The sequence below is a fragment of the Cavia porcellus genome, unplaced genomic scaffold (assembly GCF_034190915.1).
Source record: "Cavia porcellus strain 051 isolate PalLab524CR breed Dunkin Hartley unplaced genomic scaffold, mCavPor4.1 scaffold_28, whole genome shotgun sequence".
NCBI lineage: Eukaryota > Metazoa > Chordata > Mammalia > Rodentia > Caviidae > Cavia > Cavia porcellus.
Genome location: NW_026947511.1, coordinates 46,724,126 through 46,746,749, shown reverse-complemented (window position 1 = coordinate 46,746,749; position 22,624 = coordinate 46,724,126). Strand labels below are relative to the sequence as shown.

The 22,624-nt window shown below is 61.3% G+C and overlaps 1 protein-coding gene and 1 long non-coding RNA gene across 8 annotated transcripts in view; both read right to left on the bottom strand.

Annotated features, from left to right (window-relative positions):
- Window positions 1-1,216: 1,216 nt before the first annotated feature.
- Window positions 1,217-8,523, bottom strand: LOC111757959 (uncharacterized). The gene is made up of 3 exons (XR_002792209.2): window positions 8,388-8,523; window positions 5,277-5,409; window positions 1,217-3,795 (listed from the first exon to the last, which is right to left on the bottom strand). It is a non-coding gene; the product is annotated as an uncharacterized LOC111757959 (long non-coding RNA).
- Window positions 8,524-11,511: 2,988 nt separating this feature from the next.
- Window positions 11,512-22,624, bottom strand: part of Grm4 (glutamate metabotropic receptor 4) — a 71,209-nt gene continuing 60,096 nt past the window's right edge. For 6 of the 7 annotated variants that reach the window (XM_003473910.5, XM_063239045.1, XM_063239048.1 and 3 more), the window contains 3 exons: window positions 21,371-22,306; window positions 16,679-16,925; window positions 11,512-12,395 (listed from right to left, as the gene is read on the bottom strand). In XM_003473910.5, the coding sequence (XP_003473958.2) occupies window positions 12,346-12,395; window positions 16,679-16,925; window positions 21,371-22,306 (1,233 nt within the window). In that variant the 3' untranslated portion in view covers window positions 11,512-12,345. The remainder of the gene's footprint in view (window positions 12,396-16,678; window positions 16,926-21,370; window positions 22,307-22,624) is intronic. The other variant, XM_063239044.1, reaches the window with a different exon arrangement.

Here is a 22,624-nt window from a genome sequence, read left to right as displayed (position 1 = left end):
ACCACGTCTCCCAAGTACTCACATCTGTTCTTTACTGGTAGGGAAACTGAGGCAAAGAGCTGTCAACTAGCTTGTCCAAGAGTAGCTTGCCCAGGACCTGAAGCCAGGTCTTCATGTCCATTAGAACCAATGGGGGCTCCAAGGTCCACTTCACCCAGGTTCAGCAACTCCCCAGCTCCCCACTGAGGACCCCCAAGAAACCATGATGTCCCTCTGCTGACCCAACATCTTTGTCCAATAAACAGCCTGGTCCCATGGTGGGCACGGGGAGGAGGGCTGGCCCAGCTGTTGTGAAAAGGGCTGGTTGTGTTAATTAGGGGGTGACCCCTCTGAGGTGCCCCTTTGCTGAGCCCAGAGCCAGGGGCTGTCCCAGCCGGAACCCCGAGAGTGGGCACGTCCCAGCTGGCCAAGGGCAGGCTTTCCCAGCAGGGACCTTCTCAACAGCAAGGGCAGGCCTGGGCACGCCAGGTCCTTCCGGCTCCAGAGCCCCTTGTCGGGGCCCCAGGCTGGGCCCAGCATCCCCTACCCACTGCTCGCCCAGCCCGCGTGCCCGCCGGGTCCCCCGGAGGCCACAGCCCGAGGCGCAGGCTCCGGAGGGCGGCTGAGAGGTCGGAGGCGGGGCGCGGCCCGCGCTGCTGCCCAGGGAGGTCACCGCTCCCGGGAACTCGCTGCCTCTGCTGCCGGCCTCGGAGAGCCGGGAAAGGGCGGCTCCTCGCTGGAGCTGATGTCGAGGGGCAGAGGGAAGAGGGGTCCCTCCCAGCAAGCCCCGGCCCGGCGGCTGGTCCGAGGGGTCCGTGAGCCCGGATGAGCTGAGCGGGCCACCCAGCCGGACCGGTCCGGAGCCGGGATCCGAACCCAGCCCCCACCCCCGCCTCACAGCGGGCTGAGCACCCGGACAGTGGATGCAGAAGCTCGAGTTCCATCTCGGTGGGTAAACTGAGTCACGCGCCTCGGCCTCCCGCACATTTGCGAGTCACTTTCGCCTTGGGTAAACTGAGCCACACATCCCTGCACCCACGCTGGCCTTGGGCAGCTTCCGGACGGTGCGCGCCGGGCAAAGATGTAACCCGCACGGGGGAGGGGTCTCCATGGCGACGGGAGGCGGCCTGGGGGGAGTAGAGAGGGGGAGGGGACAGAAAGGGAGGGAGGGGCAGGGCGCAGGGGGAGGGGGAGGGGAGGAGGCGTCTGCGCATTGATCCCGCAGTCAGATTCAATCCAGAGTGAAAATGGATTTTTTAATGCGTCTATTAGCTGCTTTGAAAACGCAAATTGAGTTCAGAGAAGACCGAGGCCGCCATCAGAAAACAATTTGGCGTCTGAGGCACTGGGGACGGGTGGGAGCCCCAGCACGGGGGACCCCCACCCCCACCCCGTGCAGCCTGAGCCCAGCCTTGTGAGCAGAGCAAGAGAGACCTTTATGCCCCCACCTTCCTCCCTGCTCCCGGGACGCTGGGTTTAGCTGGAGTTGTGGGCCAGTTTTCCTACAGCAGTGAGCAAACCATTCCAGGAACAAAGCAAGCTCCCGGTATCTGGGTGATCCCGGAGGGCTGCCTGGATGTGGCGGCCTGCGAGGGAGCAGGGGCTGCTGGGGGGCTTTGACGCATGCGCACTCAGCACATCTTGGTCTCGGGTGAAAAATAATGCACAGCAAGCGTCTGCCCCGCGCTCCAGCAGCGCTTTGGAGTTTACGAAGCGCGCCCTGGCTCGCTGTGAGCCGAGTCCTGGGAAGGGAAGCAGGCAGGAGCTGGGAGCCGGCCGGCTGCAGAAAGCCTCCTCCGGGCTTCGGGGGGAGCTCGGAGAGGCAGAGGCCACGACTTCCCTCCTTTGAGATTCTCCAGCCTGGAGCCTCCTTTGCATATGCAAATGAGCTCATGCTCCCGCAATTACACAGTAATCAGCTGCAAATTACCTTCTTGCTGTTTACTTTCAGCGTTCTTAATTAATCCGGTTATTAGACGATTAATGGAGCTTGTTTGGTGAGAAATTCATAGCAAGAATGGAGAAGGCGTTGCTTAGGCAGGGAAGAGGGCAGACGGGTCCTGCCCCCAAACCGGGGTCCCCTCACCCGCCTCGCAGCTTCTCTCCTGTCCTGGGTCCCCGCACCCGCCCGGCCCACCTGCCCTCCCCGGCCTCCACCTCCCCACCCTCACCCCGGCTGCCTGGGGTGGGCCGTGGCCCTCAGTGTCCTGGCTCCCCGCCCGCACCCTCCCCTTCTCAGGGAGGAATGGCCGTCCTGCCCAGGGCCACCCGTCCTGTCCCCGTTGGACACTGCCCCGCCCAGCCGAGGAGACTCGGAGATCCAGTCTAACCTGAACAGCGCGGCCTGCACCCCTCCGTGCTCCCCCAAGTCCTCCCGTCCCCCAAGTCACTTGGGGGCTCCCTCGGGATAGTGTCCCCGCCTGCTGCTCCATCCTGGAGTCTCTGCTAATCTAACTTTTCCCATTCTGCATTTAGCTCGCTCCTTTTGTGTTTCTGAGTGTCACAGAGGTTTTGCGATGTGGGTTTCTCTTCATTTCCTCCACTTAGAGACCTTTTTTTAAACAATCATTTCCAAAAATCCCTAATGAGCATATTATTAAATATTACCTCTCCCAATTCTCTGAAGATCTCTGGAACTTCTAGATGGACTCCTAGTGCTGTATCTCATATCTTCTCCTGTTTTCTTCTCTGTAGGACATTGGACTAATGATTTCTTCAAATCTATTTTCCAATTCACTAACTGTCTCTTCGGCTGTATCTAATGGCCTGTGTATCCCTTCCACTGGGCTTTACATTTCAACATTACTTTCATTTCTGAGTCTATTAACTCATTTTCATATTTGTCTGGTTTTCCTTACAGCATCTTCCTTTCTGTGAGCATTTAAAAGATGCTGTTTAAAATAAATAAGTAAAATTTGGGTCTGAGCATTTCAGTATTAGACTTGGGGAAGTTGGTCTCCCATTAGGGATCAGCCGTGTCCTGCGTGCGTTGGAAGCTCGCGCTTAGCTCTGTCCGTGGGAGTCCTACAGCAGTGTGTCCTGCCCAAAGAGACCAGCCAGGAGGACAGGCACGATCAACCCATTTGGGGCTCCTTCCCCCACTCGGGTGAGGCAGAGGCTGACCTGAGTCCTGTGGGGCCAGCTCCGGACGTGCGATTTGGGCAGCCCCCGCCCCACACCTGGAATGTAATTGTTGCTTCTTTTACCACAGACTAGATTTTCCTCCGGGATCCTTTAGCAAAAATTTTCCTGCACGTTCCAGTTCTTGTGGACACCTTGATTCCAACCAAGCCCTGCCGCCCTGGGCTCTCCATCTGTCCCCTTCCTCCCGGGGGGATCGAGGTCTCAGCAGCTCTGCCCTGGACAACGAAGTCCCCCAGAGAGATGCCTGCCGAGGGGTGTCACCCTGAGGAGGGAGAGGCTGTGGGTTAGGGTGGCACCGACATCCACAGTGGCCACGACACACGTGCACGCACGCACACAGGACACAGGCACGAAGGATAATCTGACCCAGTGTCACTGGAACTGCTGTGGAGAGTCCCTGAGGACCCGCAGGTGGCCCGGGATCTCCCACAGCTCCAGGCCTGGAACGGGGGCTTTCAGGTGTTTCCTTAGTTTGACGATAAACGCTTCCCTTGTGCTCGTTCATTTTAAGGACGTGGCCCCCGTGTGAAAGAGCAGGTGTCCCAGGTGACAGCGCCCGGGTGTCCTGCAGTGGCGATGCCTCAGCTGCCTGGTCACCGCTGCCCGTGTCCTCCTCCCTGGCGGTCTGGAAGCCACCGTTCCTGCTCCAGCCTCCCCGGTACGCCAGGGCATCTGGAAGCCAGCAATCGTGTCACGGCACCTCGGAGACAACGCAGTCCTGAGACTGCAGGGTCCCTACAAAGTGGTCGCTCTGGGGGCTCAGGAACCCCAACTCATAGCCTCCTGCTGGCCCCAGCCTAAGGCCGGGAGGCCAAACCCTGCTCCACCAAACCTGAGGCAGTGCTGTGCGCTGTCCCCATCTCGGGACCCAGACACCCTGCAGCAGGGGCTTCCTGCCTTCCCTGGGCCTCGGCTGGCCTGGCCTGGCCCTCAGGACGTGCGTGTTGCCTGAAGAGTGAATGAATGAAGGGTGAAGGAGGTTGTGACCTCCGCAGGGCAGTCATGAGAACCAGAAACCAAAAGCACATCTCCTGGGTGCATGTGATGCAGCCTGCAGGGAGATGCACTGACCCACTCACTGTGCGTTTTGGGAAAAGCACTGCTTCACCCCTTCGAGCGTGCTGTGGCCAGAAGAGCTTCAGGGCCCACGTGTGTTCCCAGGAGCCCCTCAGTCTCCTCAGGAGCCAGTCCTGCTCCAGGTGCTGCCAGGGTGTCCGCCAGGAGGCAGGAGAAGCAGGCCAAGCACAGGACACCCTGAGCACCCAGCGCCACCATCCCAGGGGCCTCGGCCCGTCAGGCAAAGCAGGACTCTGCCTCTTCGCCTCCCCACGCAGGCTCAGTTTCAGGCCGGCCCTTCCGGCTAGCTCAGTGTCCACCAGACCAAGGGAAAGAGCACCCCCCAGAGGTGGGGCAGCTCAAGGTAGTAAGGCGGCCACACGTCTGCAGGTCAGAGCCCGGGAGTGAGGCCGTGCAAGGAAGTGACCAGGCCTGGCCAGGGCCACGGACCCAGAGGACAAGAGAGGAAGAGGGAGCATCTGTTCAATGTCTTCATGGTGTGTTCAGTTTCTTCAATCCTCCAGGTCCCTTCTTACCTCAGGGCCTTTGCACATGCAGTTCCTGTTGCCTAAAAAGTTCTTTCCCCGTTCTCCACTGATTCTCCCTTTCTCTTTGGTTCTCATCTCAAAGGCTGCCTCCTTCTGACTCCCAGTCTAATCAGACCCACCACATGCACACATCATGTACACCTCTGCTCTCTCCCAGGAACCCTGTCTGTGTCTCTCTGGGCGCTCACTAAAGATTCATCTGGAGCTGCATGCATGGACCTGAGGGACGCCTATCCCACTCCACCTGGGGACTGTAAATCTGCACTTCTGTCTGCCAGCAGGGACACCATCCTGTGTCCAAGCTGGTATCTCCCCAAGTCCATTCCCTCAGGGACACTCGACATCCCATCCCATGGTTCTTCTGTGGGTCCTTACCCTTCATCGGGCCCCAGCAGCCTCCTGCCAACCCGCCACTCCAAGGGTGACCCTCTATTCACAGCCCTTCATTGGGGGAAGCCCAGAGCTCTCTGCTCCTCAGCCTCCCCTCTCCTGCCAGCCCCTGCGGGACACTGGGGGGCGCTTGACAGTGACTGAATGGGGACACAGTACCTGCTGAGGGGTGCCTGAGTCTCCCAGGCCGGTGGGTGTGGGGCAGCCAGGTGAGGATGGGGCTGAAGCCCCTGTGTTCTGGCTGTATGCGCATGGGCAGTTACCTAATGCCTCCGAGCTTCAGTGCCTCCATCTGTAAAATGGGAACAAGAAAGCTCTTCCCTCACCCAGTCTTGTACAGACTGTGTGACTCAATGCATGGAAAACTGTAAGTCTTCGGCATGGCTTAGCCCTTTGGCTCAAGGCCAAAACTGCTGGTGGGACTGGGCAGGGGTAGCTTGGTTTGGTTTCCCTCTTAGAAAAACAAAAAGGTGCCTCCACTTCTACCTTAAAGGATGGAGCTAAGATGCCCGAGGCCCTTCCAGCCTCTGTAACGAATTCCCGAAGGCTGGGCGCCTGATGCCCCAGGAATTTACCTCTCCCTCCACCCGTCACCCCCACCTCCGCCCCACACCCTGCTCTGGGGGCTGGGAATCAGGCAGGGGCGGCAAGGGAGACTGGGGTGGGATCCTGGCTCCCACATCCTGCCAGGGCACAGTGCAGAGAGACAAGCAGGCGCCCTGAGGACACTTGTGCCATCCAAGAGGACACAGATCTTTGCACCATGGCTGTCAGGACACTGGGCATTTGGCATCCAAAGACCAAGATGCCTGAAACAGGGGAGTCCAGAGCAGTCCTGCTGGTGTTCAGAGGGTGCCAGGCTGTGGGGCTGTGGCACCAGGAAAGGAGCCGGGCAGAGGGGCGCAGCTGGCGGCCAGGGAGCCCCAGGCGCCCAGGGGCATGGGTCCGAGTCTGTAAGCACTGGCTCCAGAAAGGAAGCGGTACAGACTGATTAGGGGGCCCTCCCGAGTGGCCCCTGCCACAAGGACCCTGGTGACACGCAGGGGACAGCTGGGGGACGCTCAGGATTCGGTCCTCTGAGCCCCAGACATGATGCTGCTCGTTCTGGTCCCATCCAGTGAGGCCACAAAGAAACCTGCAAGCACCCAGGCGTTTCCAGTGACAACGCAGAGCTCAAGAGGGCTTCTTTGTGCACAGAAATAACCAGCACCCAGGGAAGCAAAATCCACGGCATTGGGCACCGAATAAGAAAATCACCACGGATTCCGTGAGGAGGAGAGCGTGACCCATACGGAGGAGAAAACACAGGCGTCAAAGCCCAGCGAGAGTGGCCCAGACAGCCCAGAAACAGCGGCAAAGGACGCAGGGGCTGCAGCGCTGGAATTCCAGGCAGTTTGGAAGGAACAGGGCGACCCAGAAAGACAAAGCTGGGATTGTTTAGCGCACACTGGAAACAATTAAAGCCGACTGGGCAGCTGAAAAACAAAAGGGTGAACTTGAAGACATTAGCATTAGAAAGGATAGAAAATGAAACAGAGGCCAGGCCTCCGGGAGGCCGAGGCAGGAGGATCCCTGCAAGCTAGAGGCCGGCCTGGCTACACAGTGAGCCCGATGCCGGCCGGAATTACTACACAGTGAGACGCTGAATCAAAACTAACAGAGTATTACGGAGCTGCGAGACCGCTGAGACCCGGTGCCTGCGCCTACATAGCAGAAGCCCCCCAGGAGGGAGCAGGAGCGGTGAGAGCCCGGACATTTGTGAAGAACTAATGCTCCCAAATATAATGGGAACAGTAAACCCAGGCATGCGGGGAAGTTGGCGAAAATCAAGTGCAAGAAACGTGAAGAAAACCACACGGCAAGCAAATTGTGTACCGGCAGTGAGGAAGGAAACGGTGGGCAGTGCACGCCCGACAGCCCAGGGGCGGGCGCAGTCCTCCAAACACCTAGGGAGATCTGACAACTCCGGCCACGGGGACCCAGACTGGGGCACCTGTTCCCCAAAAGTGAAGAATGAGCTCTAAGGAACGATGGACGGACGTTAGGAGCAGGAAATGAGGGCGAGACAGAAGGGACCCGGAAAATGGCTCCCGCTGGCCCTTTTCTCAAAGGAAGTTTTATGGGGGGAAATCACGAGTTGGTTACAACGTGGGGCAGAACTGTGACCCACCAATAAGATGCCACATGCCCCGCTCAGGAGATGCTGACCCAGTGGGAAGCAGGTCTTTGACAGATGCTCCTCCAGCCACGATGTCGTGTGTTCTCAATCTCTGCAGGGCTCTGCCTGACTGCCTGTATTTATGCCAAACTTAACCCTGTATAACATAAGCACTCCGGGAGGCTGAGGCAGGAGGCTCCCGGGTTTGATCTCGACCCGGACAACTCACTGATTGAACTAGATCTTGTTTATTTAAAAAGCAGCCAGAAGGGACATTTTATAGACAAAGATAGGGAAGATGGCAAAGACAAGGAGAAAGACACAGCAAGTGGCTGGTGTCACACGGCAGGAGATGGTTAGAGGCTGGAGGGACGGGGGAGAGATGTGGCCAGGTGAGCACCCCAGAGGTGACCGTGGCACCAGGAGGCAAGGATTAAGTAGCAGCAGTGCCAGGTGGGACCGAGGATCTGGGAGAGGACCCAGGTCTCCGGCCTGTCTGGCCACTGACCACCCGGATGGGCACCCCAGGGACAGGTACAGAGACAGAGCTGGAGAAGTGGGGTACGGGGGAGCACGTCCCCGGATGATGAGTAGCCCCAAGTTTCACGGCTCAGCAGAGTTTGACTCTGGCCCTAGAGACCTCCACCCTGTGCCCCACCACCTCTACCTGGTGCCATCTCCAAGGCAGCACAGGACGGGTGGGCACGGGCCCTCTGCCCCATGGTGGCCAGCGGCGCTTCTGCCCCTGGCCTTGACGGCTGCCGAGGAGGAGGGAGAAGCAGGGACCCAGTGCCAGCCAGTGAGCCAGCCTGCAGCTGGGGAAGTGGAGGCCCGGCGAAGGCACCGGAGTTTGAGGAGTGGGCCGAGCAGGAGCGAGAGGCCCAGGGAGCCTGAGTCCTGGCAGGAGGGTGCCGGACCTCCCGGCCCCTCACGGGTTTGGTCTTGAGTTCAACCTGGAGCCACCTTGGGGCCGCCTGGGTTTCTCCCAGCCCCGTGCCACCACCCAGCAGGTACCGCCTGGTGCCCCAGGGGGCTGGGCTCAGAGGCCTCCTGTCTGCGTGTGTGACGGGGACAGTGGGAGGTCCCGGGGCCCCGTCCTGTTAGACACTCACTTCCACGGCTTCTCCACCAGCCCTGCCGCAGTGGTGGTGGTGCTGGCCAGCGGCTCCTGGGCCTCTCCTCCCCGCTCCCGGCTCCCTCTGTCCTCTTCCGAGAAGCCTCTTCCTCCAATCACAGGAGCCCAAGGAAGGGTCTGATTTGCATACCCAGGCCCCTCCTCCACTCCCTTCTTATGGGCACAGTTGCCATAGCAACCGGCCCCAAAAGCCTCTTCTCTGCAGTCACCTCGCCTCTTCTGTACAGCTGGAATCCAGAGTCAGAGCTGAAATCTTCATTTGCAGGTAAAGAAACAGGCTCAGAAACGGACAGCAACCTGCCCAAAGGCACACAGCGAATTGGGAGCCACAGGCTTCACTAGAACCCAGGTCTCTCTGTTCCCACACCAGCCCTGGGACTCTGCTGTCACTGAATGAAGCCTGCGGTCTCAGGCACCCAGCAGCTCGGTCCCTGCCCCATACCTTTAGGAGCTGGCGTTTGTCCCATGGTTAGGTGACCGCGCCTTGGCCCAGAGGCCCGAGGTTCAGCCATGGAGCAGAGCCAGCAGTCACAAAGCTGTAGGGGGCTCCCTCGAACCATGTAGGCAGCCGCCCCACTATTCCCAGCTGGCCATGGACGTGGGGTGACCTCAGAAGCTCTGGAAGGTTCTCCCCAAACTGTGCACCAGTCCCAAGTATGCCCTGAAGACAGCCCTTCACCACCTAGTTAGAAAAACAAGGGCTCCCGGAGAAGATTCCCTTCCAGCCCCACACGAGAGTTTTATTTAACTTTTGGTGATGGAACTTTTCCAACAGGTGCGGCAGAGCGTGGGATAGACTTCCCCGCCATGGCCACCACGTCTCAGGTCTCCTGTCCCCCGCTGCAGACGTGCTGTTTTCATGGGGACAGGGGAAGAAAGGGAAGCCGCAGGACGGGTTGGGACAGCAAGGTCCCGGGGAGACCCCGGAGTTAGTAGATCCCCAGGCGAACCTGCTGGAGGACCGAGGGGTCCTGGCTCTGCATGGAGGCAGAGGCCCCGTTTCCTGCCCCGACCCCGCCTCTCTTCGTCCCCCCCCCCTTTCCCCTCACTTGCAATAAAAACATAATTACGGGGCTTTATAAAAAAAAAGGCAAATTATGGTGACACACTTTAATTATCTGCCGAGTGATGGCGGCTGAATTACACAGGCCGGCCTCGGAGGTTACCTAAAAATAAAGCAAGAAGCCTCATTAGATGCTAATTGCTGCTTTTGTCAACCGAAGTGAGATTTGGGCACCGAGTGCCATTCAGCGCGGTGGTGGGGGTGAGCCCTGGAGGCTCCGAGGGCCGGGGCCGAGCCCTGCGGGCAGCTGGGGTAGGGCGGCAGGCAGCAGGGCAGAGAGGAGCTCTCGGTGCCAGGTCAGTGCCTCAGTCTCCCCTCGGTGCTCAGTGGAAATGGGGACTGGGGGAGGGAGGTTAGGGGGGCCAGAGAGCATCTTTGGGGGTCCCTAGGCCCCATGGTGGACTGAGGCTGAGGGGTACCGTGTGCTGTTGACCACACTGCCTCTACCTTGAGGGCCTGAGAAGACAGGCCGGCTGGCACAGACCACGGGACATTAGAAGGAGAAGAAGCCCACTGGGCCGGGAGAAACCTGAGCCCCAGCCTGTCCTCCGTTTGTGCAGCTCTGTCTCAAGATCACAGGAGTTCCACCATGTCCTGTGTGTCCAGCAGTCTGGCAGGTGAGAGGGCTCCTATTCAGGCTGCTAGAACCCAGTCTTGGGTTCTAGCACCACAAGCTTGTGAGGCAGTCCTGGCTTCATGACCCCCACAGCCTGGCCCTCGCCTGGTCCTCGTCTCCGAGGTTCAGAGCTCCTGTTCCAGGGAAGCCTTGCAGGATCCCCAGGAGTGACAGTACCATGGGGCAGAATTGTGGCCACAGCCCTGGGGACACAGCAGAGGCCCAGGACTGCCGGCTTTCTGTCCACTGTGTTAAAATGTGAAGTCCAGAGGACCCTGAGCCCCCATCAGCTGCTTCTGGGAGTCCCATAGGTGCTTAGGGTGGGGACAGCCAGCTGGCCCGAGAGGGACGCAGGGGTCTTCCCCACAGTGCCCCTGGGAAGCCCCGCCCAGGCCCCCCCAGTCACCAGCCCCAGCCGCATGTCTGACAGCCACCTCCCGGCCGGCCCAGGCCTGCACACCCGCTCCCCTCTCCCAGGCCTGGCCACTGCACCCTCCTCCCACTGTTACTTGGGACAACGTGCTGCCAGCCTCGGTTTGGTGCCTCATTGGACCAGGGGCTCCCTGAGGCCACGGCTGCCTCTCCCCATGACGGGGACTGACCTGTGCCTCCTGAGAGACCCAAGCAGGCTGGGGACACCAGATGGTCCGACCCCCACGCAGCTGACCTGGCCCGGTGCTTCCTCAGCCTCTTCCCGTGGCCAGAGGCCTTGACTGCCGCCCCTTCCCGGTGGCCTCTGCCCTCTCCTAGGAGCTGAGGACGGGGTGGGGAGGGAGAGCACCCCTGCCCCCGAGCAAGAAGGTGGCTGCGTCAATGGGCAAGCATGGGCCTAATGTGTCCCCTACCCCAAGGCTCCAGGTTGGGGCTCTGCCTCCATCACCTCAAGAGGGAGCTGGGCCTGGGAGGGGAAAGCAGTGGGTGAGGACCCCCTCACCCCACCTCTGACTCCCCCACTGTTAACCTGGAAGCCTCCGGCAAGCACCCTAGGTCCACAGCCTAGAGCTGTCCAAGGGCTACAGCACAGGGCGGGATCCTCGCTAGCCCCGGGCCTTGGGCACCCGTGCCGGAGGGAGATGTTGGGGTGAGGACCCCAGGTCCCCCTGCCCCAGCTCGGACACTGACTCACATGCACTAAGTACGGGCTCAGCTGGGACACCCCAGGAGCACAGTGGGCTCATGGAGGTCACTAAGAACTTGGGGGGCTGCGCCAGCTGAGGTACTCTGCAGGGGAGAACCGAGCCAGAGAGAGAGAGAGAGAGGAGAGCCTCATTACAGGGTGAGACAGGAGGGGCAGACTGAGTACCTGCTTCCCTCGGGACGAGGCCCCACCCAGCCCTCCCACCCTCAACTCCAAGGCCCTGGATTGGGGTCACCCCGACCCTCGGTCCAGCAGCAGGACCCACAGTGGAGGCGGAGCCCAGGTGCAAAACCATGTTTCTCTTTATTAGAAATGTTCTCGGTATAAAAACGGTCATGCGCTGCACATCGCCATCAGTAACCATCACCAGACACCCAGGCACTGAACTCCGCGCGGTCAGCAGGAGGAGGGGCAGGCGGCAGGCGGGCGGGCGGGACACAAGGCAGGCGGGCGGCCGCGGGGACACACACACAGGCCACCAGGGGGGCGCGGCACTTGCAACACACTCGAGATTTGTTTTTCTTTTGGCTTTTTTCTGTTTTGACTTTTTTTTTCCCCTTTTTTGTTTTTCATTTGCGACATGGACGATTTGGTGGAGCGGTGGAAGGCGTGGGAGTGGACAGGAGCGGGGAGGAAATGCGTGGATAGGACGGGCGGGAGGCACAGCAGACGGAAGGAACCACGGAAGGAACCACGGCAGCTCGAACCAAACGGACAGACGTGCAGAGAAAACAGGCGGGGACAGAAACCGGAGAACGGAAGGACAGAAACGGAGATGGACGGACGGATGGACAGACGGACATGGCGACCTGCAGGACAGATGGATGGGGAGAGGACAGAGAGAACCAGCGCTGGGCCCCCACGCCCTGAGCCCTGTGCTCGGTGGCCTGCAGCAGCGCCAGAGACGGAGGAGGCTCTTACAGAGTCCCGAGCTGCCCGGCCCTCAGCCGCCTCCTTCACCCGCCCAGCTCGCCCGGCTCCAGCAGTGACGGCCAGGGCTCCGCTGTGCTCAGCACCAAGCCACGTCTGTGGGCGCCCACGGGCAGCAGGACATCATCAGCTGGGTTCTCGCGTGTGGCCGCGGCTCCTCCTGGTCCTGCGTGGCTCCGGCAGCCTAGCTAGATGGCATGGTTGGTGTAGGTGACGTATGTCTGTTTGGTGGCCAGCGCTAGAAGGAGAGACCAGGGGAACGCAGGAGTCAGGGGCTGCCTGTGTCACGCGCTCCTTCCCTGCAGCCCCTGCCCTGCTGCAGGACCTGCCAGGGCTCCCTACGACCTGTGGCGTCCACCCTGTCCTGCCACCCCCATTCCTGGGTCTCGGCACAGCTTCCCACCCAGGGTGCCTCCTCCACCCCGGGCCTCACCCGTCACCCCACCTCTGAGCCTCCCCCACAAACCCTGTCCTTTGGACACTGCGCCCCACCCCTCCGAGCCCTGCGGTCTCCTAACACCCTAAAATACTCTTCATTTGTGCAGCCTTGACTTAACCAGGAAGGGTCATCAAAGGGACAGCACACACACAGGCCGGGGAGGCGGGGACCAGGACACAGGAAACAGTGCCAACCAGAGAGCCTTTGCTCAGCTAGAGACCGCGGCACGGGTCGGAGCAGTCCTGTGGCCCACGCCCAGGAAAACACAAGGGCCCAGGTCCCTGCCGCCCTCCAAGTGCCATCCTTTCCTTTCTCAGGGTCCCTGTCCCCCATCAAGCTGGATACTTCTCACCCACATCTCGTGTCTCCTGTGTCTCCTGGCCACAGCCCGTTGGCAGTGGGCTCTACAGGGTCCACCCCAGCGTCCATTTTTGTTTTTTTGTTGTACGGATTGGGACTCAAACTGAGGACCTCACGCTTGCCAGGCGGGCGTTGGTGCTGCTGAGCTGCATCCCCAGCCCCACAGTGTCCGTTCCAGGTGGTGACATCAGCAATCATGAGTGTCCCTACCCAGTGGAGCCAAAGACAGGTCTCCCCCATTTGACAGATGCCTTCTGGGATCCGGGGACTCTTTTCAGCCACTAATCAAGGGTCTCCAGCAAAGAAGCCAGACAGAAGAAAATCACTCTATCCTTTGCCTTAACGCTGCCCCAACTTGCTCTTCCAGGTCCTGTCAGCTCACCAAAGGGGATGTGAGCACCACCGTAAGAGGAAACTGGGGCGGCAGTGTGGCAGTCTGCAGATTTTCTGCTCCAAGCCCAGCCAAGCAAAGGACTACATTTCCCAGCCTCCCTTGCAGCTAGACAGGGCCTCATAGGCTGCCATCTTGCTATTAAGGTAAAGCAGGCTCCACCCAACTCCCATACCCCATGACCGATGCAGAGCCTCTGTCCTTCTCCACTCCCCGCTGGAGGACAGTGGCATCAGCCTTGGGCCTCTGGGAGCCCATGGAGCAGCAGGGCAGAAGGACTGTGGGCCGCACCACAAACGAGCCCCCTTGTCATTGTCCCAGGACTTCTTAGTCACAGCAGCGTAATTGAAGCCCATGAACACAGACAGGATTCCTGGGTCTGAGTGGAGGAGCCTGCTGGGGACAGGGTGAGCCAAGGGGCCACCAGGCAGGCGGTGAGGGAGCCACCAGGTCTCCAGCAAGGCAGAGAGGAACAACAAACTGAGCTACGGGTAGTGAGCTCCTTGCCTGCAGAAGTATTCAAGCAGCGAGTGGACATTCACTCAGCTGGACAGTGGCGGGAAGTTTCCAAGTTCGGCTGCCACCTGAACAGGTGTCACGGGACCATGACATCCAGAGAAAGCATCAGAAGACAGCACGGAGCACCCCAAAACACACACAGAGTTTATTAAAAAAAAAAAAACCTCCCCCATCTCTGCAGGTGCCAGGTGATAAGCACAGCATCTAGCGCCCAGCCTGGGAGGGGACTCCACTCGCTCGGGAAAGGAGGACAGGCCGCGGTGGCAGGTGTGGCTCAGGAGGAGGAAGGTACAGGGAGGCCTCGCCCTGTACTGCCTTTGCTGCTGGGCCTCAGTTTCCCTGCTCGTGACACCAGCAAGCAGGTGGCCCTTTTTGCCCAGACTCCCTTTCCCAAGGGGCTGCGGCCCCCCTAGTGCCTGCACCCCATCTAATCCTCCAGTCAGGAAGCAGTCCAGCGGCTCAGTGCACCCCCAGCCCCGCCTGCAGGTCAGGCTGGTGCGAATCTGTCCCCAGGGCGCCATCCGCCCCTGGGTGAACCGAGAAAATGGAATCCCCAACGGTGAAGCCCTGGGCAGCTCTGCCAGGCAGTGGAGGTGGTGGCTGACGCCCAGAGGCTGCAGGGGAGATATGGCCCAAGGCGCCCCAGGCAGGGGTGCGGGAGAGGAGGGCTGGCCGTCCTCCGCTGAGTCACCGCTGTCCCCTGGAGAGTCCCACCCAGCCCCAGCTACCTGCCAGGGCCCAAAGTCCTTTAGGAACCTCAGTTTCTCCCTCCAGAAAATGGGAGCAGTGAGTCTGCCAGGGACCCCGAGAGCTAACAGTGAGGCTGAAAGGGAGCCTGGCCTGGGCCCGTCCTGCTGGACGCTAGGGACATCTCAGCACCCGGCACATGGCCCGGCCAATGCCTGACCCCAGGCGCTGCAGGCTGCTCCTCTGGAAACAGTGACACCCAGAGCCAGCTCAGCCAGGAGCTACAGAAAACACCCTGAACCCCATGCGGTGAGTGTGGCAGGGCTGAGGTCCCCAAGCCATGGACAGGTGGGGACAGTGACACCCAGCAGCACCTCAGCGCGCACCCTGTGGACGCTGCCCCTCCCCACCGGCTCCCAGGTACCTGCAGCCCAGATAACAATCAGCTGGGTGGCGTGAGGCACGCGCTGACAGCCCCCATTTGTCGCCCTGGGTCTCCACGCCCAATCTGCCTGCCATCGGGCCCCTAAATTATTTATTTATTCTGTTGTTTGTTTAAAGATATGTAGCCTGCCTGTGACAGAGTGAAAAATGTCCCTGCTTCACAGGAGTGACACCTCGCTCCTCCTCCGGCGCACACCCCCTCCATCCAGCTGTCCCTGGCATTAATCACGGGCACCTCCGTGGCCCCTGTCACCCAGCTGAGAGGTAGTGGGGGTTAGGGTGCCGCTGTCCCCAGCCTCCTCTATGAAGCACTGGGCTGTCACCCTCCCCTGGCAGGAAGCAGGGGCTGGGACGCCACCCCAGCAGGCCTTGCTGCCTGGCTCAGGCCTGAGCAGACACAGAGGGGACAGTGCCACTGTCTGGGAAGGCCGCCGCCTTCTGTGGTCCCTCTGGTCCTCAATGTCCCCCTCCAGGTCGCTAAGGTCCACTCAGGAGAGTGGGGCTGGGAGACTAAGGTTAGTGGGCACTCCATGGGGATGCTCTGCCCCCTTCTCCATCCAGAGCCCATGGTGACCCCAGGGGAGGGTGCAGGGGGCAGAGGGGTGAGCTGTGCCCCGGAGAGGAGGAAGGCCAGTGAGAGCCAGAGGTCAGCAGGGAGGGAAGGCAAAGTGGACAGAGAGAACCCGGGAGAAGCCAGCTGTGCCATGCGGCAGGGGGTGGGGACCCCAGAGACGGCCACACAAAATTAGGGGACAGCATGGGGCGCCAGACACCCTTCACCACATGGCAGCCGGAGAGACAAGCACCACCCAGACACCACAGGCTCCGGGGAAAGGTCCAGGGCCCCCCTGTGGCCCTCAGCTCTGGAACTCCTCATGGACCCAGCAAATCTCCCGAGAGGGGTGGGGGAGGGAGGCAGCAGGACCGAGGAGGGAGCCGGCTTGGGGCGGGGCGGGGTAGCCAGACACCCTGCCCATCCCTCTCCACCTGAGCAGTGCAGGCCGGGGGGGCCCCCAAGCTGGCCGAGGAGGAGGCAGCAGGTGGCAGTGGGGGCGGCAGCCTGGAAGAGCCCTCGCCTTTTCTGGGCCTTAGCATCGGGCACATGACAAAGTCCCGCCTTCGGGCCGCTGCAGGGCAGAAGCTGGCAGGCGTAGGTCTGGCCCACGGTAAGGGCAGGCGAACAGGACCAAGACTGCCCAAGACGCCCCGGGCTGCGCCCCTTCCCCTCCTCCACCCGCCCCAGCCGGTGCTGGGTGTAGGGAGCCGGCACCTCCCAGCGCAAGCTCACCCTCGAGCCTCCTGAGCACACCCCGGGGACACACCAGCCGCTGCCCCCTCACTCACCTGTCCCGGTGGCCCACATCCCGGGTCCCCATCTCTCTGGGCCCTGCTGGGGGGTTGCTGGGCAAAGCCACGCTGCCAGCCACAGCGGCTCTGGCCCCAGGCCCCTGCCGGGGTCCCTACCAAAGGGCCGGGCAGGGGTCTTCTGAGCAAGGGTTGCCTCCCCGAGGGACTGGATTTGTGGGCACAGGCGGCAGCCTGGCGCAGGGCAGGGAAATCTGGGTCTCAGGGCCCGGCAGCAGCTGAGTGCACCTAAGGCCGGGTCCGGGCCTAAGGGGCGGGACTTTGAGGGGCGTGTCCTGTGTGGGCGGGGCCTCGTGTGGGCGGGGCCGGCACTCACCTGGGGCCTCCAGGTTTTCACACAGCTCGGATTTGGCCTCCCCGTTGGGTCGGAAGTTGCCTTTCTGCGTGAACTTGTTGGACATGGTGGCCGCAGTGACGACGGCTTTGAGGCTGCGCTTGCGCTTGGGCACGTTCTGCTCCGGGTGGAAGAGGATGATGTAGACCTTGGGCATGTAGAGCATTCCCAGGGACACCGAGGCGCTCAGACTCACCGAGACCGTCAGTGTCGTCGTCTGGATGTACAGCTGTGGGGGTGAGGGTGGCATCAGGTGGCACCTGCGCGGCCTGGAAGGCCTGACCCATCTTGCGCCCACCCTGAGACTCCTCGCCCTGTGCCCTCTGGCTGCTGGCAGAAGGGTCCATGGTGCGGGTCTGGGACTCGAGACCAGGCTCCCGGACTCACGTCCTTGTGCCTCGGCTTCCTCGTGTCTGACATGGGCATGCACACTGACTGGCTCAACGCTCAGGTGTCCGTGAGTGGCAGTGCCATGCCCGTGCTGCCTCCTCCCTAGGGACCACAGCCAACAGGGAAGTCCCCAGCCCAGGCTGAGGGTGGGCGAGAGCTCTGAAACGCGTCCCAGTGGCAGTGCTGCCCCCCGCGGACCGGCTCCTCATTCAGGGGCTGCCCGCCACACGTGCCGCCTGGCAGCACAGGCCCTCAGCGTGGGGGCACGCAGCAGTCTGGTGGCAGCAGCCCCATCAAAGCCCATTTCATGCTCGCTCGCCAACACTAATGGTGACAGATGTTTAGCAAAATGAAAGCCCGTACATCCGGGTGTCAGAGAATCCATTCTTCAACAGGGAGCCTTCCAGGCGGGGCCCACAGTTCCTGCCTCCCCCAGCTGGGGTTCCCAGCCTGCCTCCTCCAACCCTGCACGTTCCCCAGGCCTCAGCTTCCCTCTGAACCCCTCAGCCGGAGCAGAGCCAGGGGAGGCCCGAGCGGTGCCTGGGGTGTTGTCATGGAGGCAGCAGCAAAGGCTGAGCCCTCATGGCTTAGGCCTGGGCCCGCCCCAGGAGTGGCTGTGCCACCTCCTCCAGGAATCCTTGCCCACCCTCCCTGGGGGGGTACACAGACCCCGATGTGCTTTCGAAGGTGATCAGATTGTGGGGGGCCCTACTCGTTTGTGGGTCCATCTGCCGCTGAGTTCACAGCTGGTCACTGGGAGTGCGACCTGGAAGGGCGCGTGCCTGGCCCTGGGTCCTGCCTCCTGCATGTTTCCCAGCTGCCAGGGACTGAGCGGCTTTCTCCCGCCAGGCCCCTCCACCATGCTGTTTCTGCCCTGGACTGAGCCCTCTGAAACTGAGCCAAAATAAATCTCTCCTCCTTTACACTGTGAGTGTTAAGGGTTCTGTCCCAGGGACGGGAAAGGGACTCATGCATACCACCACTCCCGGGCCATGAGGTCCGCCAAGCAGTGGCCTGGGTGAGGCAGGAGCAGGCCTGTCACCCAGCTCTGCACTGTTGCACTAGGACTTGCCGGGGTCAAGCCGGTTACCTGTTGTGCAAGGTAAGCTCCACTGTGTCAACTCCCTTGGCTGCGGAGCCATCTAAAAGATTAGTAAAACACAACCCTGGGTGCATCTGGGTGGGTCACGAGGGCCTAATGCAGGGCTGTGTCTGCTCCTCTGCCCCTTCCTCGTTGGCCCTCTTCCCTGCGGAATCCTGCCACCGTGAAAGAGCCAGCTTTGTCCCACCATCCCTCCAGCCGTGATGCTCCTGCCTTAGAGGCTGCTGGCCATGGACCAAACCCTCCGAAACCGTAACCCTCCTCTGTTAAACTATGGGGCTCGACTGTTGTGCTCTAGGGATGAGGACTAACACACCTGTCTTACACCCTGTGCCTCCGCCCTGTCAATGGGTGGTGTGTAACTGAGCTTATATGGACTTGGTGGCACCAGGGATCAGACCCCTCTGGCAGTGGACACTGACCACCCTGCATTAGGTAGGGGCCAGGAGCCTGGCTTCCAAGGCCATCCTGCCCTGGCCCGCAGTGGGATGCTGGGCAAATGTGCTCCCCCTCTGGACAGCAGGGACCCTCACCATTAGTTCAGGCAGCACCCACTTCATGGAGCCTCTGCTAAGAAAGGGCACGCTTGGTCTTGGTCTAATGCCCAGCTGCTGCTGTGAGGAGTTCTGAGTGACATCTGGACAGGGCCCTTATTACGCACCAGGCCCTGAAGACAATGGTGCCCACCCCGAGTACGGGCACCAGCACAGACACTGGCACAGCTGAGACTCTTTCTGCAAACAGCACTGGGGAGAACCCGAGCAGATCAAACTGGAGCCAGCCTGGCCAATCCTCTGTAGCCCTCCTTCCCAGCATGCCCCTGGGTCCGGAACCCCCACCCGCCCCTGAGCCTGCCCCTGGCTCCAGCATGGTTTCTGGGTCCCCTGTGCCACAAGGAGGTGGTAGCAGTGAGCCTTTCTCAGAGGAGCATGGTGCTCTAGAATCCAACAGGCACCGGGCCGGGCAGGCCCAGGGGAGCTTCTTGTTTCTCTGGAGACAGGGGCTCACTGTGTAGCTCAGGCTGGCCTTGAATTCACAATGTAGCCCAGGCTGGCCTTGAACTTGCAGCCATCCTCCCATCTGTCTCTCCAATGCTGGGGCCAGGAAGGCCGTAAAGCCAGCAGAGAGAGGTGGCCTCAGGAAGCGACCTCTCCTTCTCTTCCATTTGCCCATCCATGGGCCTGGTCTTCCACTATTCTTGCCCATGGTGGCCAGGCTGTGCCACTCCACCCTCTGCAAGGGAGTTGGCACCAGGCCTGCACTCCCTGAGGAAAGGAACTGGCAGAGCTGGGCTGCAGATGGAGGAAGGGCTGAGCCTGTGACACTGTGGACCACGAGCTTCCCGCTGTCTTGCTGGGCTGGTGGACACGGGGTGGGGGGGCAGGGGCTGAGGCCCTAGACTGCCTGACAGGGACCAAGAGCCTCAGAATCTACAAATCAGATGCACAAACGTCACCACACCCCAGCCAGCCTCCACACCCAGTCCTGCTTGCACCTGGCTTCACAGGAACCCCGGGCAGCTGAACTCGAGCTGCACGCTCCTACCTGATGCACACACACTTCACACATGCAGTACACAGAGACCTTCAAACATAGCCATTGTGTACTCTCACTCCTGCAACCACACAACTGCACACCCGTGTGCAAATTCACAGTTGGGCATGCACACTCAATCTGCTCACACATACACACAGAATCCCAAGGCACATACCATTGCATCCACCTGCATCAGAGGGCACACACATCTGTGCACACTCACATCTGTGCACATACACATCTGCACACACTTCTATGCCTGTCCTACCTCCTGACAGCAGCCCTGCCCACTTCCTCTCTCTTTCTCACACACACACACACACACACACCTGTGGCCGCAGCTGCAGCTTACATGTGGCTCTGACATGCACAGCTCAGAGGAGACCTGAGTCACACAGAAGCCTGGCACCTGCGCCAGCGGGACTCAGAACTCATCTGCTGCAGCTGGCTCCATTTGGAGGTCTGGGAGGCAGCTCAAAGGGGCAGAGCTGGGGACCTCAGTCACACATCCACAAGCCAGCTCTGAGTGACAGGGCAGAGCTCTGCCTCTCTGGGACTCTGGAGGGATCACCCAGGCTCCAGCTGTGGCCAATGCCGAGAGGGCCCCTAGGGACACCTGAGAGGTGGTGGACAGCCTGGAGAGCAGGGAGCTTGGAGGGCTGGGTGCATCTGGGGTGAAGGGTCTGACATATTGGATCCCCTGGAACCCCACCAGGAGGGTGCTGGTCAGAGGAGGAGGAGCTTGGCTGCCACACTGTGGCCTACCGGCTGCAGACCTGATGACCCCCAAGAGATGCTCGATGGTACCTCCTGGCCAATGCAACAACTCCTTCCTCTCTACAGACCCAGATTCTACCCCCACGGTTCAGCCAAGCACTCATCACAATGCCAGAAGGGCTGCAGGGCACAGAGCGCCCCTCCCCCCGTGGGGAAACTGAGGCCAGAGAGGCCTGATGTCTTGTCCAGATCCCAGGTAGTCACAGCCCACACGATGCCTGCTTCAGTGACTCCTGAGCCTCCCTGGTATCCAGGCAGTGCCCAGGCAATGATGTGGGCAGAGCTCATAGGATCCCTGGAGTATGTGGACCCTCAGGTCAGGCAAACAGGGCTACAGCCCCAGCTGGGCAGGGAGAGTCCTCAGCTGGCACCGCTCAGCCCCAGGCTCTTGAACCCCAGGGCAGTAAGGGGCTGGGGCGAGAGGGGACCCATCTGTTTCACACCACAGGACTCACAGGGGGCCCTGGAGGGGCGGGCAGAGGACGGAGCGCACCCAAAGGAAGACAGGGCTGGTCAGGCGGGGCCTAGAGAGGATGAGGAATGAGAGGGCGCAGCACCCTCAGCTGAGAGAGGAAGGAGCCAGGGAGAGGGACGGGAAGGACACAAGAGAGCAGGCAAGGAGGGAGAGAGGGAGAGAGAAGGCAGAGAAAGGGGCCGAAGGGGGCAGAGGAGGAAGAAGGAGAGACGAGACCCGCAGGGCAACAGGGAGGAGCAGGGGAAAGGAGGGGAAACAGCACCAGGAACAACGCTGGGAACCGGCAGCCAGAAGCCCAGCGAGGCCCGGGAGGAGGCGCCAGGGAGCGGGAGCAGCCTGCGCTGGGGGCGCCACAGGCTGCGCTGGCCTCCCCGCCCGCCCACTGCACACGCACCTTGTCAGCCGACTGCGAGGTGCCGAAGAAGATGGGGATGAAGGCGAGCCACACGATGCAGGTGGTGTACATGGTGAAGCCGATGGGCTTGGCCTCGTTGAAGGTCTCAGGCACGCCCCGGGTCTTGATGGCGTACACGGTGCACGTGACCATGAGCAGCATGCTGTAGCCCAGCAGGCAGATGAGGGACAGGTCCGAGATGTCGCACTTGAGCACGCCCCTGGCGAAGCGGGGGTCGAGCGTCCGCTGGTCCTGGAAGTCCACCACGGAGTGGGACGGGTCCACCACGAACCACACGCAGATGCCCAGCAGCTGCAGCGAGATGAGGCTGAAGGTGATGGCCAGCTGCGAGGCGGGGCTGATGAAGCGCGGGGCGCTCACCGACCGCTTGCCCTGCTCGAAGATGCGGTAGATGCGGTTGGTCTTGGTGAGCAGGGCCGCGTAGCTGATGCTCATGCCGAGCCCCAGGAAGATCCGCCGCAACGAGCAGGTGCCCAGGTCCGGCTCGGCGATCATGAGGAAGGTGGTGGCATAGCACAGGAAGATGCCCGCCAGCAGCACGTAGCTCAGCTCGCGGCCCGAGGCCTTGACGATGGGCGTGTCGTTGTAGCGCACGAAGGTGACCACCACAAACAGCGTGGCCGCGATGCCCACCACGGCCAGGAAGAGGGGCAGCACAGCCCAGGGCGAGCCCCACTCCAGCTTGATGATGGGGATGGGCCGGCAGCCCGTGCGGTTCTCTGTGGGCCGCATGTCGTAGGGACACGTCTTACAGGTGTAGCGGTCCACCTGGTACTGGTACCCAGTGCAGGGCTCGCAATGCCAGCAGCAGGGCATGCCCTTCACGGTCTTCTTCCGCTCTCCCGGCTGGCAGGGCAGGCTGCAGATGGAGCGGGGCAGCTGCTGCCCACTGCCCGGCCAGTGCATCCGCTCTATCTGGCAACGAGAGCACCGCACAGCAGCCTCAGGACGCCAGGCCCAAGTGCCCGGGACTGTGCCCAGGGCCCTACTGCCCTGCCCTAGAACTAGCCAGGAGTCTAGCCGCCGGGACTCCCCCTGGGCTTCCTGAACCCGGCAGCTGGATGGACGCAACTGCACTCCCTGTGACTCAGATCTTACTGTGAGAACCAAAACCCCGCAGGACTCGGGAGGAGCCGAGCCAAGAGAGGAGCAGCGGTAGTCCAGGCTCACGCAGGGCCCCAGTGACGCAGCAGGGGGACTCGGGGTCCTGACGCCCAGCCCTCTGAGGTCCCG